General features: G+C 38.1%; 1 protein-coding gene across 3 annotated transcripts; it reads left to right on the forward strand.

Moving 5' to 3' along the window:
- The first annotated feature begins 404 nt into the window (after positions 1-404).
- LOC116308510 (histone acetyltransferase KAT6B) lies at positions 405-15511 on the forward strand. 3 transcript variants are annotated; one of them, XM_089031240.1, is made up of 18 exons: positions 405-761; positions 2639-2724; positions 6533-7068; positions 7966-8080; positions 8431-8543; positions 9105-9186; positions 9484-9613; positions 9935-10000; positions 10292-10527; positions 10733-10910; positions 11077-11149; positions 11243-11332; positions 11899-12039; positions 12224-12317; positions 12485-12631; positions 12871-12955; positions 13311-13554; positions 14208-15511. In XM_089031240.1, coding segments are annotated over exons 2-18 (3159 nt in total). In that variant the 5' UTR covers positions 405-761; positions 2639-2723; the 3' UTR covers positions 15036-15511. The 3 variants fall into 3 exon arrangements, with proteins under 3 accessions (XP_088887366.1, XP_088887367.1, XP_031574809.1); XM_089031241.1 differs by lacking the exon at positions 2639-2724; XM_031718949.2 differs by lacking the exons at positions 405-761; positions 2639-2724 and adding an exon at positions 4451-4590.
- The last annotated feature ends 2220 nt before the right edge of the window (positions 15512-17731 follow it).

A 17731-nucleotide genomic window follows, 5' to 3' on the forward strand; every position in this document is an offset into this window, starting at 1 on the left:
CAAAATATAATGACGGCTTGTTGTGTTAACACATGGTCTTATTACATTGATGTATTGTGGCGCTATGACTGCCCACGGTGGCACGCTATCCTCGCCATCACTCAAATTGAAACAGGCTTTTTCTGCCATACCTTGTTAACCTTTTGTTCGTCTTTTTACAAGTCCGGAATCGTTACTCTGTAAGCTTTTACAAACGTTTTCATCATTCTTTGTCCCCTTATTGAATATGCCATGATTACCCGCGCTGACAATAAATTTCAAGATTTCCCGCGAACAATTTTGGACCCAGGCTTTGCGCGGTTTGATTCCTTGACTCCAAACCTCGAAATCTCTGTTCTCTCGGTAAAAAAAAGATGAGTCTTGAATAGAAACTGGTGACTAAGAGCATTGTTTCCAAAGCAACGAGGGACCTGGCTAGTCAATTTTTTCAATATGGCGGACGAAGAAGGAGAAAAACGATTGTAAATTTAACGCGATTCTCGAGCGATTCTGGACTCTCATCGTAGAACTAGCCTCCCAGATGACTAAACAAATACTTCAAGAAATCGTATATCACATTAAAAGGAGAAAGGAACAAATGCAGAATTTATTTAAGGCAGTGAATGTACATCAAATTTCCGATGTTACATTTGTTATGAAAGGCACTACTAAGACACAGCATTACGTTTCTTCATTCAATGTCCTACTTTCCATACAAGAGGACGCCATTTCGGGACTGAATTCACTCAAAGAAAATCGTTAGATCGATCAGTAGCTAAGAGGTAAGAATAAAGCAAAGCAAACTATCGTTGTATTACTTTTATTTTTCGATGTTACATTTTTTATTGATGCTTCTTCCTTATTGCCAACGAGAGTTGAAAGTACGAATTTAACATTGTTCTCTGTAATCCCTCGATGTAAATACGCATGAAATGTGATAGCCGCTCCGACAAGAATATGCAAATGAGTAAAAGTCGCCGGAAGTGACCCCGAATTGTACGCGATGACGACCTTGATCAACTTTCAAAAGCTGCATATTTTGGTCAACTTTAACCATGACCAAAATTTATGTAGTAGATGAAATATGAGCGGGAGATCTGTATTTATAAATAAAGCAGATCAAAAGAAAACCAATGAAATTAACATGGCAGTTTAAGAATTGATTATGACTGAGTTTCGAAGGTTCTTTCACTGAACGACCATCTAGATCTACCATGACTATTTCACAATCAGTTGAAAGGACCTTTTTCTTAATCGAAAACTTACTCGAAAACTTACATATATGTTTGAACAAACGCAAAACAAAATACAACAAATATATATAGACGAGGCGCGTATTAAGTGCGGCTCTGCAAGTTGTTTTTAGATTCTCTGTAACAAATTCTGTTCGATTCAAAGAATTATTTTCTAGAGAAACTTCAAGCCTTGTTCAGTTTACTGCATAGAAAAAGAAAATTTACGATCAAAATCTTGTTTGAGTAGGTATCACGTTTAGGTCACCCATCTAAATACCAATCCCCCTTGCCGGGCTTGACTTGGTATCTGCGAGGCGATCGATGCCCGCGTTTTTTCGACTGAGCACGAACCTACGGAATCAGCATAACAATAGGCGTGAAAACAATGCACCAGATAGACTAGGCTTTTTAACATCACTTTTTCAACCGATTCCGTGCGTGGCAGAGATGCAAGGGATTAGCCGATATGGTCTGGGGGCCGGCTGGTCTCTCCCCTGATGCTTCGGCTAGAACATTTTCTTGCGTAATTCGTACACCCAAGGGCAGAAGGATTTAATTGCCGTCAGGTCCGAAGTCCATACGCCGCCTCAGCTCTGCGGATGTCTCGGGGGTATGGCACATTACAATCGATTATATATATTTTTTATTTTTTATTTCTGTTGTGGACTCAAGTCCAAATACCACCTTTTGAAAAAATGAGCATTTTTCTTTTTTCACTTGCATTAAATTTCACGGATCATTTTTTTCTAACAGTTTATCCAATCTCCCCATAGCTTTTACTTTTTCTTTTTGCTATGTGCGGGAAATGTCACGTGATAGAATTTCTGACAACTCCCGTACAAATTATTCGCTATTGTTATTCGTACGGGAGTCGGTTCAGCCAATATTTAACAACATTTTTCACTCCCGTACGAATTATTCGCGATTGTTATTCGTACGGGAGTCGGTTTACCATGATGATCAATGAGTCAATATTCTTTCAAAGACTATGGACATGTTCAATAGAGTCTAAAGATTTATCTGCTTGCTCTCGATCTCCCATCAAAGTCAAACTGAAACGCTGGGGGTCATTGGAAATATGAGCATTCTGAAGCACTATAACACGGGCGTAGAGTGCATTTCAAGGCCCTCTCACAGCCCAATTTACATACATTTACTGTATCTTACCTCTATGTCTTTCCGCCCGGGATGTAGTCCTCATCCGTATCCTGAATCTTTCACTATGAAAAACTACTTAAAGCCACTTTTTTAATTCCCAAAACTCAAAGCATATGAAGAGATCATAACGAAGGGTACATTCTGTGTGACTGTGAAAAAATCAAGGTATAGACTAATCTAGTCTTTAGTAGTATAGTTATAAACCTGTTCTGCATTCACCGAGTCAGTTCTCATATTCACCACCAAGTATTTCATTACATCGACAGAAGACGTCCTTCTGAAGCGTGTGAATCGAAGGAGTTTGAATCAGCCGGAGTTTTACAAACATCACAACACTCAAAAGGACACGAAAGTAAGCTTGTTTTCATGACTCTTTTCTCTATGGTATTACATCGACAGAAGGCGTCCTTCTGAAGCGTGTGAAGGAGTACGGGGGTGGGGCGATGTATACGAAGATCACAACACTCAAAAGGACACCAAGGCGACGTAGGCTTATTTTACAAATTACATTTAAAGGAGAGTGCTTCCTTGTAGTGAAGAGTGTGAAGGAGAACGAGTTAGCGAGGTTTGCGAAAATCAACACATTAAAATGGACCCTTATGATTTTCAAAGGAACTTTAATTCGATTCCATTAATTCCATTAGGCGTTCAATCAACAAAAAGCACCAAACATATTCAATTTAGTCTTTTTGTGCTTACACACCTATTTTTTTAAATGCTGATATATTTTTACAATTTCGTCTTAAACTTGTTGCTCCTCGCTTCGTCCATGATGAGTTTAGCGGTTAAAAATCCATCCTCATTAGCTCAGGGTTCACCAAGATTGCTTCGTGATACAACAAACTGGAAGGATAAAGAAAAACAGGGCTTAGCTTGTGATTCAACTGTGTGTTTTGAGGAAAAGACTAAATCGCGGGCGTAGAGTGCATTTCACGGCCCCCTCACAGCCCAATTTACATACATTTACTGTATTTTACATGTATCACTCTCCGCCCGGGATGTAGTCCTCATCCGTATCCTGATGTTTCCCTACGCAAACTATCTAAAGCCACTCTTTTAATTTCCAAAACTCAAAGGTCATAAAGAGTAAATTCTGTGTGACTGTGAAAAACTCATCAAAGGTACAAATCGTAATCCAGTCCTGGACACAATTTCTGTCCGCTACAGGACGGCTGAACTGATTATTTTCCTCGCGCGCGACTTTCAATTCACCTTGTGTGAGTGGTAGGTACAGACGTGCCGTACTCTTAAAGGTGTATGAGCAATATCCTGGTTCGTGTAATAGGGATCGAGTGATTCGACTTTAGCGCAGGAAAAAACGGTAAATAACACAAATTAAATTTTCAAGCCCGGCAGTCACTGAGTGGCGGGATCGAAATTATTGTCTGAAATTGGAGGCGAATAATTTTAGTCCATTTAATAAAATGTACTTTGGAATCGTTTAAGTCTTTTTATTTATGATAGAATATATAATTTGGTTTGTCTAATGGCAACAAAATGGGCTGGGTTTTTAACAACAAATGGAGCTGCCGGCCATTCTGTGTTTTGACATCCTTGAACGTCTGCCTGTCATTTAGACACTTTTTTTTAATCGCGCGCTTATTTCTTGTAGGAGAGGGGAACTGACCGTTCTCTGCGTCTTAGTGCTAGCCCTTCTCTTGATCACCGCAAAGAGCAGTCTAGTTTGAGTTGAAATAATATGCCCTGTAAACGAACATCTGTTCGGATTACCAAGGTTTGAGACTTAAACGACTCTTTTGAAAAATACAAAGTATGGGTTTCCTGTGGTCCAAATTTTAACCCAATCAGATATTGATATAAGAAGCAAGATGGCGTCAGCCTATCCATGTTGAGAGAAAGTATTAATCGATCACCACAGTCATACAAATATTAATCTTAATAAAAGCTTCATATGTAATTTTACTTATCTTAAGACCTCAAATAGTTTTAAACATACTTTTATAAATATTTGTATTTTTTCTGTCAAATTATACTTTTAAAATGAACGAAAGCTATAACAAGTATCTACAATGATATTAGTGTTTTCTCCCAACATGCATTAAGTAACTGCATTTGGCGACATATGCAAAGCCTTTGAAAAGAGTTAAAATTTTACTCAAAAACACAAGAGTTTTTGACATGAAATCCAACGTTTTATGCCTTCTAAAACAGCATTAGTCTTAAGAAGATTAATATTTACGGTCCTTTGAACTTAAAGGTGAGTTTTGTATGTAAAATTACGATAAAAACTATAAACACAAGCTAAAGTTTGGCAAAGCTTTCTTCGTTAGTAATAGAAAATTCAGCTTCTTTAGTCGGCAAAATTTGATTATTTTCCTAACAGCATTTTTATTATTTCTTTTCTTATGCTTTTCCTGCTGATAAAGAAACACTTGTTGTTGTTGCTGTGAGAATTGCATCAATAAAACCCTAACGCTCATGTTTTCTAAGACAAAAGCTTAATAAAATTTGAATAAATAGTTGAAATTTCTTCTATTTTGGTTCTGTCAAACGGATACAATTTCGCTCTCATTCTATGGTGTAGACGTAGTTTTTATTTCTTAGCTGTTTAGCAGCTAGTCTAAACTCTAAATTAGCTATTTAAGCTTAATTTAAGCAATAATTAAGTAATAGCTAGCAGAATTACTAGAAAACACTATGTTTAATTAAGTACTTTACATCTTTTAATCTTTTATGTTAATTAACACCTAGCTATTAGTATAGGAAATCGCACGAACTTTCAAAACATTACGAGTGTCTATTAATTCCAAATTGTACGAGAAGATCGTGCGATTTTTTGTTTATAGTTCACTCAACAAAATTTCAGTAAAAAATTTGAAGCGACGCCGTTCATCTTTGTCTATTTGGTGGCCGATTTTCAGTCCATCGCGCAACTGAAATGCATAAAAAAGATTAGTTCTTACGGCTTTGAAATCTTATTTATGTTTTTAAGTACAAAATGATAGAAAATAATTGTTTTGACATTGTTTTGGCCGTGTTGCCATAGGGACTTAATTCGGTACTCCTAGGGAGTACAATTAACGCTATAATTGTACTCCTCTCAACCAATCAAATTCGAGTAATTTTGTTGAGTGTACTATAATAACTGTTATCAATCTTTTCAACCTTACGCAGTGACAGACAACGAGGATGATCATGCCAAAACGATGGTGTATGCAAATAAATACAAAACAGTTTTTCGTGCCTCCATCCTTGTTGATTGACCTTTCTAGAATGTCAATTGTTGCTTTTTCTCACTAAAGAGAACTACAATGGCAAGAATGATGACATGCACATGACAACTGTTTTGAAAATGCGCTTGCATCAACATCCTAGTGTCATTAGGGACTTTAAGATTCACAAAATCTGCGACAGCAACGTCTACCAGAAGTGTGAACAACTTCATTTTGGGGTTTCGTGCCTTCAAAGTTTTTCTTCCCTGTGGATGAGTTGACTTTACTGACAATGTGTTGAGAAATTATTTTTACTTCTGGTTGTCGCCATCGTAGATTTTGCAAATCTTAAAGTCCCTACTGTCCTGGTCTTGCTGTCTTCACGCATAAGGCATATTGGTATTGGTTGGACAGGGATGGTACTAGAAAGCTAGGATACTTTTTTGGTTGGGAACAGAATTTTGTTTTCATACAGAGCCTAAACTAAGGCAAAATGAAATTTCCTTTGTGTAGAAGGGACGGGGGAGGGGGGGGAGACTTAAGGCTCCGTTTTGCTTCCAGCTCTGGCATCGCATGCGCAGTTGGGAGTGCATACTTTATGAAAGCACACAACACCCTGCTACTGCAGTACGTATATGCTTTGTGCTTCTCCTAAAAAAACAGTAATAATAAAAGGGTAAATTATACACCATGAAAAGATGAAAAAACTGATGTTTTGGACGCTAGTCCTTCATTGTAGTAAAAGAGAAAGAGGTGGTAAAAAGAAGGGTTTATAAAATGAGAACAAGACAAAAGAAACCAATGAGGAAAAAAACCCACTTCTCTTGTGTTTTGCCAACTATCTTGTGTACTATGCAATGTTATTACTGTTCACAGCACACATCCTGTACATTTAAAATTCTTTTTTTTAAAGATTCATTATTAATTATTTGGATTAATGATATTATTGTTATTGTAAATAGCATTTTCGTGTTTTTAATGTTTCAGTGAACATGGCAAGAGGTCGACATAGTGATAAAGAGAAAGATAAGGACAAGAACACTGAAACTACCCTTGATCCTAAATATGTCCTGTGGATCCTCGCAGCGATTCAGAAAGTAAAAGGACAAAAGCAGCGTCCAAGTGAGGACAGAATATCTCATGTTCTAGAAACTAGCTATGGTCTGGATAAAGATACAATCTCAGAACAGTTGGAACTCTGTGTGAAACATGGAAGAGTGCTCAAAGTTACCTTTAAAGGTCTGTCTTCCTATAAGAATCCAATGCATGCTGCCAATATTGTTAGAGGTACCATTGAAAAACCAGTGGATTTTCAAGCATATGCTACAGAGGCTTTAGAAAAGATTGGAAAGGATGGCTGTTCAATACATGCTGTTGAAAAATACATCCAGGAACATTATAGTAATTTGATTAGCTCAAGGACCGATGTGCATTCTCATGTGAAATCTGTGTTGAAAAAGGGATTGATTAATGGGATTTTCTTGAAGGAAGGCAGGAATTACAGGCTGGCTTCTTTGACAAAGGTGAGTCCAAACGATAAAAAACCTATATGTTAAGTGTATGCTACATCGAGTGTATAAGCAGATTAAAAAAACTGCCTCAGTTGGGTTCTCACGGGACTTGAACCACTGACCTCTCATTTGCTAGATGAGATCTCAACCGCTCGGCCACTGAGGCTTTACGGGAGAAGGTTCTGTTAGATCTATATTTTAATCAAATCCACGTGTGATCTCCTACCCAACACGAGTGGTTGAGATCTCGTCTAGCAAACAAGAGGTCAGTGGTTCGAGTCCCCCGAGAACCCAACTGAGACAGATTTTTTAATCTGCTTATACACTTGATGGAGCATACACTTAACATATAGATCTTTACCGAGTGACAAAAACACATTTGATAAAAAACCTTTACATTTTACCGATACCCTGAAACAAAAGCTGAACTGAACTGGCTGAACTAAAGCAGTCAGGAAATCAGTCAGGAAAGGGTGGGCATTAGAAGTGGTACACTTGCTTCAGGGTTCTTGGGCTTGATTCCTAGACTTGTTTTTACAACTTTATTGGGTAATTAGATATAAGGTACATGCCCCCCCCCCCCCCCCCACCCCCCACCACCATGTACATAAGATAGTTGAATGATTAGAAAGAGGAATCTGAATAATGGCCCAATAAGGGGAGCACGAATAGGACTCTAGTTCCATGGTAAGGGCTTCTCAAGGAAACATGTTAGATAAAATAAATAAATGAATATGCATTATCTGTGACACGGACACTCCCAAACTAGTGACCATGCACAAGAAAAGTCAATATCAAATTCATGGATTTAGTGTGTGCACTCTATTGTAGTCCAGTGTACTGTAGGTGTGTTTTGGGCCCACGCACACACATGTGATATGTATTAATCAATTATATACTTGTTATCAGCCAAAGAAAAAAGCCAATCCAAGTCCAGTGTGTGGGTTTTGTCTAGGATCTGGTGAAAAGAACAGAAAAGGAGAACAAGAAGAGCTGATATCATGTGCAGATTGTGGAAACAGTGGTAAATAAACAAATGAACATTGTATATGATTCTTGAGACACGTACACAAATGATTAAGTCTCAGATACATGATTCCATATTCCCTACAATTTTGCTTCTTCCCATGCAACTGTTGCATGTGACGTGCTCATTTCTTCTTCTGCTATATCGCACAAAACACTTACAAAAGTGGACTTACAGTACAATGTAATTTCCCTGTTGCAAGCACTGTCCCAGGCATTATTGCATCATTTGTCCCATCCATTAGAATATTAAATGTAATGGTACTAAACATTAGCTTGTCTAGGGAGACTTGGCAACAACTCCTTGTTTCATGATTGAAAATAAGATGTTTTTTAATATTTCCTAAGGTCATCCATCATGCTTGAAGTATTCACCAGAACTGACATTGAGAGTCAAAGCTGAGGCATGGCAGTGTATTGAATGTAAAACGTGTTCCATGTGTAAAGAAGCTGGTGAAGCTGTAAGTTCTTTAATATGATGTCAATTATTCTTAAAGCCTGGCTCTTACTAGCAAAATAAGACAACGCAAGCATGCATAAGCACAAGCACAAGTCCATGCAAGAGAAACAAGAATGTAGTTCTCTTTAATGGAGTTGCATCTGCTTATGTTGGCTTATGTCAGCCTATCTTGCCAGTAAGAACTACAATAGGCTTAACTGCTTATGTTGCATGTTATTGAATGGTTTTTCTCTGGTTTCATTGCTTTTTTTTTCTTGTACAAAACAAAACAATACAAAAACACCAGACAAGATTTTTCAACAGTTTCGGACCATGTGTCATTCCCTAGAGTATTATTTCTTTGTTTAATGGTTGTGCTTGAGAAGTTACATGGACAAAACTCAAACAAAGAATCTACAAGAATCTAAAGAAAATGACACATGACCTAAATTGGAAAATGTTTCTCCCAAGGTAAAAAGATCCGTCTTGAGCAGATTTGTTAGAGTTATGTACTACTCATAACTACACATGATGTATAAGCTGCCATTATAATAATGGAGACACTTACTTTCTTGTTCTCCAGGACAATCTGTTGTTTTGTGATGCTTGTGATAAAGGTTTCCACATGGAATGTCTTGATCCACCAATGACTGAGATGCCTAACGGTAAGAATCAGTTTGTTGTCAAGTGTTATCATCCAGTTGAGTGTAGTCTTGAGAAAGACTGCTGTTGGTGGTGACTGATGTTTCAGATTTTTACATCATAAAAAGGATACTATAAAAAAAAAAATAGTAACCCAATAATTCATGTTATAGTGCAAAAGGAGGTATGAGAGGTTAACCCTTTATAGAGATTACATTTTTATGGACTGAGGAAGAAACTGGAGAACGTGAAGAAAAGCCTCTTGATGAGAGAGAGAAACATCAAACAAACTCATTAGTTCTGTGTTATTACTACTGTAGGAAGCTGGGTTTGTTTTCTATGCAAGACAAAGACTCCTGGACGCAAGAAGAAAGGCCATGTTGAAACACCTATAGTAACACCACCAAGAAGAAAAATACAACCACAATCACCGGAACCACCCTCATCTGGGTAAGATATCGTTACTGTTTCTGTTTTACTTCACTGTCATTGTTGCCGCTCACTTTTATCACGAGTAGCAAATGTATACACCTAGGCAAATCCAGGATTTTGTCTCAGGGGTGGGGCAATTAAACCACTGATATGAGTCTTTATGCAAACAATTATTAAAACAAAAATTGTATAAAATTATTTTGTATTGGACATTTTCTAATTAAGGAGTTTGTAGTTTTCACACTTGTAAAAAAATGATGATGTATTTTACAGGATTTCATACATTAAACTTACAAAGGTTGACCATCTGAAATTTTTTTGTTGAATCATCATTTGTAGGCTTTGTCCCACTCCAGGCTGTGACAGTACAGGACATATCACTGGAAGATTTGCCTCACACAGAAGGTACAAATTAGGACAGTTATTTCTAACAAGATTTATAGCTATTGCATGAGGTTTTACTTGCACTTATTTGACACCAACAGACATAATTTCATAGAGTGTAGAGAAACTAGACAGATGAGACAGGATAACACTAGAATAAATAGAAGCACGTTATCAAAGTAAGTTATTTGCATTGATTGAAAGTTAAGTAGTGTAATAGACCAGGATATTTAGATAAAGAAGACAAGATTTTTTGTCTCAAGGTTTGTTTCACTTGTTCTTGATCTGATTATGAATATTTTACTGTTTTAGTGTTGGAGCTTGTCCTCTCGCTGCTGAAACAAAAAAAGCCGAAAAAGAAAAAGCTGAAAGTTTACTAGACTCCCCGAAAGCCTCACCCAGTCCCCCCTCAACACCTGTCACTGAGGAAGTCGTAGTCAAGAAAAGACCTGGCAGACCATCTAGTGTACATAAAGAAAAAGAAAAAACACAATGCACACCACAACCACCAACACCATCACCCAGAAAACATTCACATCTACCCCCAGGTTGGTTGATGTGGTATAAATATTTCAGCTTGGGTAATTAGGTTTGAGTAGGTATAAGTAGGTTGAATGGTGGTGGTACATCTAGGTCACACTCATTCAAGGGGTGACAAGGGTAGCATAAGGGATTACAGTACAGTGTAATCTAGCTTTCATCAAATCAAATTTCCAAACGAATCATTATCATTTATTTATTTATCTATTGCAGGAGTGACAGAAGGGGACCTTGCACTCTTCAAGAAAGCACAAGAAAAAGCTAATTCTAGTATGAACATGAACCCTGTATTAACACCTTCAGCTAACTCCAGATCTCCATCAAAGATCCAGTTTGGACGCTATGAGATCACCACTTGGTACTCTTCACCTTACCCTCAGGAATATGCAAGGTAAAGTTGGAACAATAAATTGTTTTATTCTGTGATGAATTACCATTTTGCATCAACCTTTCATTTTGGGGTTCAAGGGAACAGCTGTGCCCAGAGTTAGATCAGCCCAGTGGGTGTTTCGTGGTTAAATGAAATTAATGTTTGTTTCTTTGTTTGTTTTTGTTAGGTTAACTAAGCTATTTATTTGTGAATTCTGTCTTAAGTACATGAAGAGTGCTAGTATTGTACAACGACATATGGTAAGCTATAATATTTGATACTTAGTTACATGTACACTGTACATGTAAGTAACAGCTCCAATCATAATCCTGTTCTGTTTTTCTTTACTTCAGACCAAATGCGGTTGGTTTCATCCACCAGCAAATGAAATCTATCGCAAGGATGATATATCAGTCTTTGAAGTAGACGGAGCTGTGAATAAGGTACACATCTCCATGTTGACCACAGATGAGCATGTTAATTTTTTTCTAGGTTTCACATAGCGACTGGCCAAGTTTTATTCTTTCTAAACAAAGATGCTACTGCTGCTGTTGCTGCTGTAAATGATGCTGATGCTTGTATGATGATGATATTGGTGGTACTGGTATGATGGATGATGCTTAAGATGATGATGGTGATGCTGCTGTTGATATGATGATGATGGTGGTCGTGTTGATAATGGTGATGATCATGAGGATGATGATGTTGATAATAGGCAGTATAAGATGATGATGATAATGATTGAGGTAGAGATAGTGATGGTGCTGCTGCTGCTGTGCTGCTACTGATGATGATGATGATCATGGTGACGATGGGGGTGGTGGTTATGTGGTACAGTAATGATGATGATGATGTTGCTGCTGCTGACAAAGATGATGCAAGTGAAGCCAGGTGGTGATGATGATGGTGATAAGGTAGCTGCTGCAGACAATGATGATAGTGATGATGATGATGATGATAATGATGAAGATGATGATGATAATACATTACATTGTGAATGTTTGATTAGATCTACTGCCAGAATCTGTGTCTTCTTGCTAAGCTGTTTCTTGACCACAAGACACTGTATTACGACGTTGAGCCCTTCCTATTCTACGTGCTTACCAAGAATGACAGAAAAGGTTGCCATCTTGTGGGGTACTTCTCAAAGGTTAGTTTTGATAGTAGCACAATTGACTAGAATCACATGTTGCGATACATTGATATTGGTGGCCATTTGACTGTCAAAAATAGGATTTAAGGTTTTGCAAATTTTTTGGAAGTTCTCAGTGTTGATGGTAAAGGTGGTACTGGTGATGATGATGATGATGATGATGTTCATATTGTTTTTCCAGGAAAAGTCTTGTCAACAAAAGTACAACGTGTCTTGCATCATGACTCTGCCACCTTACCAGAGACAAGGCTTTGGACGACTACTTATTGATTTTAGTAAGCACTATCACTATCACTGTTTACTGTCTGTCTGCCTGCCTGCCTTTGTCTGTCTATAGAACTGTTTGTCTGTATTTCTGTCTGCATGCCTCTATCTGTCTGTCTTTTCGTTTTGGCCTATCTGTATCGATTAGTATGGAGCTGATCAGGTGTTATGTTCTTAGGTTATCTGTTGTCACGGAAAGAATCCCAACCAGGGTCCCCAGAGAAGCCGTTATCAGACCTGGGACTGATCAGCTACAGGAGCTATTGGAATAGTGTATTGTTAGAATACATGTATCATAATAAAGAGAACCAAGTAACCATCCGAGGTAAATATCCACCACACCATACCACACCACACCACACCACACCACACCACACCACACCACACCACACCACACCACACCACACACCACACCACACCACACCCACACCACGCCACGCCCCATTATATACCTAGGCATATATATACATATTTTCACCACTCGAAGATAAACTTCATGTTTATGTACTATACTCTATGTACTGTACACTCTACTATATTTATACTCGTTTCATGTACATCCAGGTATTAGCCAGGCTACAGGTATGGATCCTCATGATATCGCAGCAACATTACAGTTACTGAACATGGTGCAGAAACGGGACGGCAAGTAAGGAGCAATATTACATCTAACAATACACTCTTTATCTTGGGTGTAATGATTTCCCATTTAAGACCACCTGTCATTCTCTTGAGACTCTTTGTTCGACGGAGTTGTATCAATATTCATGTGCCTTCTCGTGCTCAACAGTTAAACAAAGAAATGATACTCTAGGGAATGATACTTGGTCAGAAAGAGGGAAACATTACGCCCAAGGTACAGAAGCTATTGCCCCCCTAAATCCCATCCCCCTCTTACCCCCCATCCCATGCCCGTAAAAATTAAACGGTCCCTTTCTTGCACCCAGCAAGAAAGAAAAGAAAAAATGTTACTTGTGGAATTAAAAATCTTTGAAACTTTTCAGGTTTGTGATCTGTACGAATCGTTGTGTGATTGATAAACACATGGAAAAAGTGCTTTCTCAGAATCGTACAACCCTCGATGAAGACTGCCTGCGATGGACACCACTAGTTCATACTAACCTGGCTCTGATTGATGAGGGAGATAAGATGACCAATGGACTAGAAACCCATGGTGGCAGAAGAAACAGACCTAGTGTAGCTGAAAGTGACCAAGACTTTGATATCGAACATATCGATGACGTAAAGGTCAGTAAAGTAGCCAATAGAGGAAATGAAATATGACGTGCCTTGTCCTGCGGTACCGTTACCGTGACGGAGCTGTGTCGAGGCTTTTGATTGGATGATATGTTACCTCGTGCGTTGTGTTTGGTTTATAAGATGTCGCTAATTCATTACGATGACAGTGCCGCGTACGGTTATAGTAGCGACCTTTAGATACGACGACGAGTACGAGATCGAGTACGAGTACGAGTTTTAAAATTGGTCCTGTGCACGTGGTTAACACTGAATCGTAGTCGATTCCCGATTTTTTACAATTTAAAGCTTTAATCTGCGTACACGATCACGACTACAAAAAGATAGTGCCTCTCTTTAAAAGTTAAAAACTCGTACTCGATCTCGTCCTCGTACTCGTCGCCGCATCTAAAAGTCTCAAGTAACGTTGCTGTGACGGAGCATTTGATTGGATGATTGTTTTATAATATGTACTGAGTCAATTCATACAGTACCGTGTTAGCGCCCGTTTGCTCTGCCGTTTCAAAGAATACAAATCTATTCTATACCTTGTGTTTGGGACTCATTTAGGCTCACATTCACAAGAGAAATGCCTCGATCAATCATCCCTATGATAATGCTTTTATAATATTGAATATACTAATGTGTTACAACAATCAATACAGGAAAGGCCTCAAGAGAACGGCGTCATCGTAAATGGAGACGTGGACATGGAAGAGGAGAAAGAAGACGAGGGAGAAGAAGAAGAAAAAATCGTACGACCAAGAAAAAGAAAACGAAGTGTCGCACTCTCGGACGCGGGATCCGAGGAATCTGAGCACGATGAACAGGATGAGAAGATTGAAGAACAGAATGATGGTGATGAGCATGAACAAGAAGATGAACAAGAAGAAAGAGAAGAAGAGGAGGAGGAGGAACAAGAAGAAGAAGATGAAGATAAAGAAGCGGCAGAAACCGAATCGAAGAAGGCACGAATATCTAACGAAGATGCGTCGAGCGAAGACGGAAGTGATTCGGAAGACGACTCGGAATCCGACGACGATTCTTCCTCTTCCTCTTCGTCTTCGTCGTCCTCGTCCTCGTCTTCAGAAGAAAGTGAAAACGAAGAAACCAAACCTAACCCAAATCCCAACAAGGCAAGCGTAAACGAGAACCCGGCACTGAATCGAGAAAATAATTCTTCTCTGAAGAACTCGGCATTGAATTACAGCTCGAGCAGTTTTCCACCTAATAATGGCGCGCAGTGCACTGACAGCCTTGACTTTAATAAAGTCATGGACCCCTACATCATAGAGTCGACCTTCTCGAACTTAAATTCACTCAATCCGGGAGTCAATTTGGACCACGACTTGAACACCATGGATTTCCCTGATACCGATAGCAGTGCGCTCATCAAGGAGTTATCCGAAGAGGTATTCTCCATTGGGGCACCCTGTGGAAATCGAAGCCCTAGTATTAGTGGTCAGAGGTTATCCGACGAAGATGATGCGTAAACTATAAAAGTGACGGTTTTTGGTTAGTACTTCATGTAAGACTACATGAAATGGCACTATTGGATTATTGATTATTGATTATTGATTATAACGTCCTGAAACCCTAATCGAAACCCTAACCCTAACCCAAACTCAAAAACACACTAACCTAAAACTTCATTAAGGAATAGTGCCATTTCATATAGTCTTAGATGAAGTAGTAAGGCTGTTCTTGATAGTTTTCTATAGTCATTAATGTTTTGGCGTGTTATACGCTTAGAAAAGGATTTTTAGTTAAGAAAGGTAGATATGTTAGTTTTATTCGTTTTCCTTTCATCAGATATTTAATAATTGTATAGTTGAGTGTCATGTATGTCCTATTCATATACTGTATTGTACTCGATTTTTGTCTTCCCCTCCCCTCCCCCCAAAACAGACAAATTTACCTTCTTGTCATACGTTTAATCATGAAGCAGTAAACTATAGATCCTACCTTACATTTACATTGTTATTATTAACATTACTGAGTAGCGTGCGTATAAAGCCCGATTCCAAGAGAAAATGAACTAAGAGAAGGAATCCCCGTGCCCCATCATGTGCACACTTTGATGCTATTTTTAGAATCTATTCTAAAAATATCATCCAATGATATCATTTATTTGATCGTTTGATTTTCTACACGCGCATAGTACGCGCGCGGTCTACACTGTTTGCCAACGTTTTCTTATGTTCAAATGTTCAAATCTGCCCTCAAGATGACGATGTAGGTCGAAAGCTTTGGAAAATAAATGTAAAAACACTCCAGAAAGTTGAACAAATTAGTACTTCAATTTTCTGTCATATTTGCCAAGCTTTCGACGTGCACATTCATATTCAGGGCAGAGTCGAAATAACGGAAAAACCCCAAAAACGTAATCAAAAAACGTAGAGCGCGAGCAGTAAATGCGCGTGCAGAAAAGCAAATGGTTTAAAAATAGCATCAAACTGTGCACATGATGGTTACAAGGCTATATAGGGGGGATTCCTTCTCTTAGTTCATATTCTCTTGCCGATTCTTAACCCTTTCTTAACAATCGGGTTGCAAGTAGTTTAGATTTTTATTTGGCTGTTATATTAGTTAGTTATTGGATCTTTCGTTGTTTTTGGCCATGGTGGTGTCGTTGCTGCTGCTATTGGTGTTGTTCTGACGCGCATGTCTGATGCGCATGTCTTGTAGTAGTATTGCGCATGCCGTTGATGCATGCTGCCCTTGTCGTTGCCGCTGCTGTTGTTGGGCTCCTGCTTGATGTTAGTGTTGTTGTCGCTGATTGTTGCTGATGGTTGTGGGTGCTTGGTGTTGTTGCTGGTACTGGATGGATGGTAGTGATGTAGTTTCTGTTGCTGATGGTGTTAGTCATCGTTTGTTGTCTCTGCTATTGGTGTTATTTTTTTCTGCTTCTGTTTATGATAAAACAGTTGCTGCTAATTTTGATGGTATTATTTTGTTGGTGACACTATTGATGGTTTTCAACCATTCCCAAGAGAATTACATAACAAAAGACACGGCGGCCATGTTGGAGGACATAAAAATAATTCACTGACAATTCTTTTGTAAAAGTCCTCCAACATGGCCGTCGTGAAAACCATCAATTCCTTGTTGTTGGTGACGTTATATTGCTGCTGCTATTTCCGTCCTTTAACAGGGTCTTAACCGGACCACTATTTTCATGGTCACGACCCTGATAGTGCATAAGGGCGTAAAAATCCATCCTTCTGTACCATCCCGTTGATAATAAGATTTAAAAATAACAAATTCAAAATTAGTTTTTTGAATCGATAAATACATAGTCATTCGTCCTATCTTCGAAGAAGCAGACATTGCTTATATATATATTTATAGTACACTCAACAAAATTACTCGACGCTGATTGGTCGAGAGGAGTACAATTATAGCGTTAATTGTACTCCGTAGGAGTACCGAATTAAGTCGCTATGGCAACACGGCCAAAACAATGTCAAAACAATTATTTTCTATCATTTTGTACTTAAAAAACATATAAATAAAATTTTAAAGCCGTAAGAACTAATCTTTTTTATGCATTTCAGTTGCGCGATGGACTGAAAATCGGCCGCCAAATAGACAAAGATGAACGGCGTCGCTTCGCATTTTTTACTGAAATTTTGTTGAGTGAACTATAAACAAAAAATCGCACGATCTTCTCGTACAATTTGGAATTAAGGCTCGTGCAATTACAAGAACTTTTAAAACATTACTCGTGTCTATTAATTTCCAAATTGTACTCTAGATCGTGCGATTTCCTATACATATATATACACATATACATATACATAACATATACATATACGTATACATATACATATACATATACGTATACGTATACGTATACGTATACGTATACGTATACGTATACGTATACATATACATATACATATACATATATATATAAATACACATATATATATATTGCGATTTAGTCAAAATCCTATCCCGTGTATTTAGAAAAATAACTGCGGTTCAGATATAATCGGCCGGTAATTTTTATTATGATATCCTGAATTAGTCAACGCTCCGTAACAAAAAAAAAAAAAAAAAAAATGCGTTTCGTCGCTTTAATTAAAATTTTCCAGATTAATTAAAACTCTCCTGGTTGTCCAACTTGAACCATTTCTCAGGTCTGATCAGAAATTTTTTAATTTCCATAAGTTAATCAGTTTTA

Source organism: Actinia tenebrosa, unplaced genomic scaffold (genome assembly GCF_029948245.1).
Source record: "Actinia tenebrosa isolate PJP-AT-01 unplaced genomic scaffold, QUT_ActTen_1.0 PGA_scaffold16__25_contigs__length_10494907, whole genome shotgun sequence".
In the NCBI taxonomy this organism is placed as follows: Eukaryota; Metazoa; Cnidaria; class Anthozoa; order Actiniaria; family Actiniidae; genus Actinia; species Actinia tenebrosa.

What these genes read in the sequence shown, in the direction of transcription:
- LOC116308510 (XM_089031240.1), top strand. An exon ending in GTATTGTACAACGACATATG is followed by an intron (nt 11,150 to 11,242) that starts GTAAGCTATAAT and finishes TCTTTACTTCAG; the next exon opens with ACCAAATGCGGTTGGTTTCA. An exon ending in TTGTGGGGTACTTCTCAAAG is followed by an intron (nt 12,040 to 12,223) that starts GTTAGTTTTGAT and finishes TTGTTTTTCCAG; the next exon opens with GAAAAGTCTTGTCAACAAAA.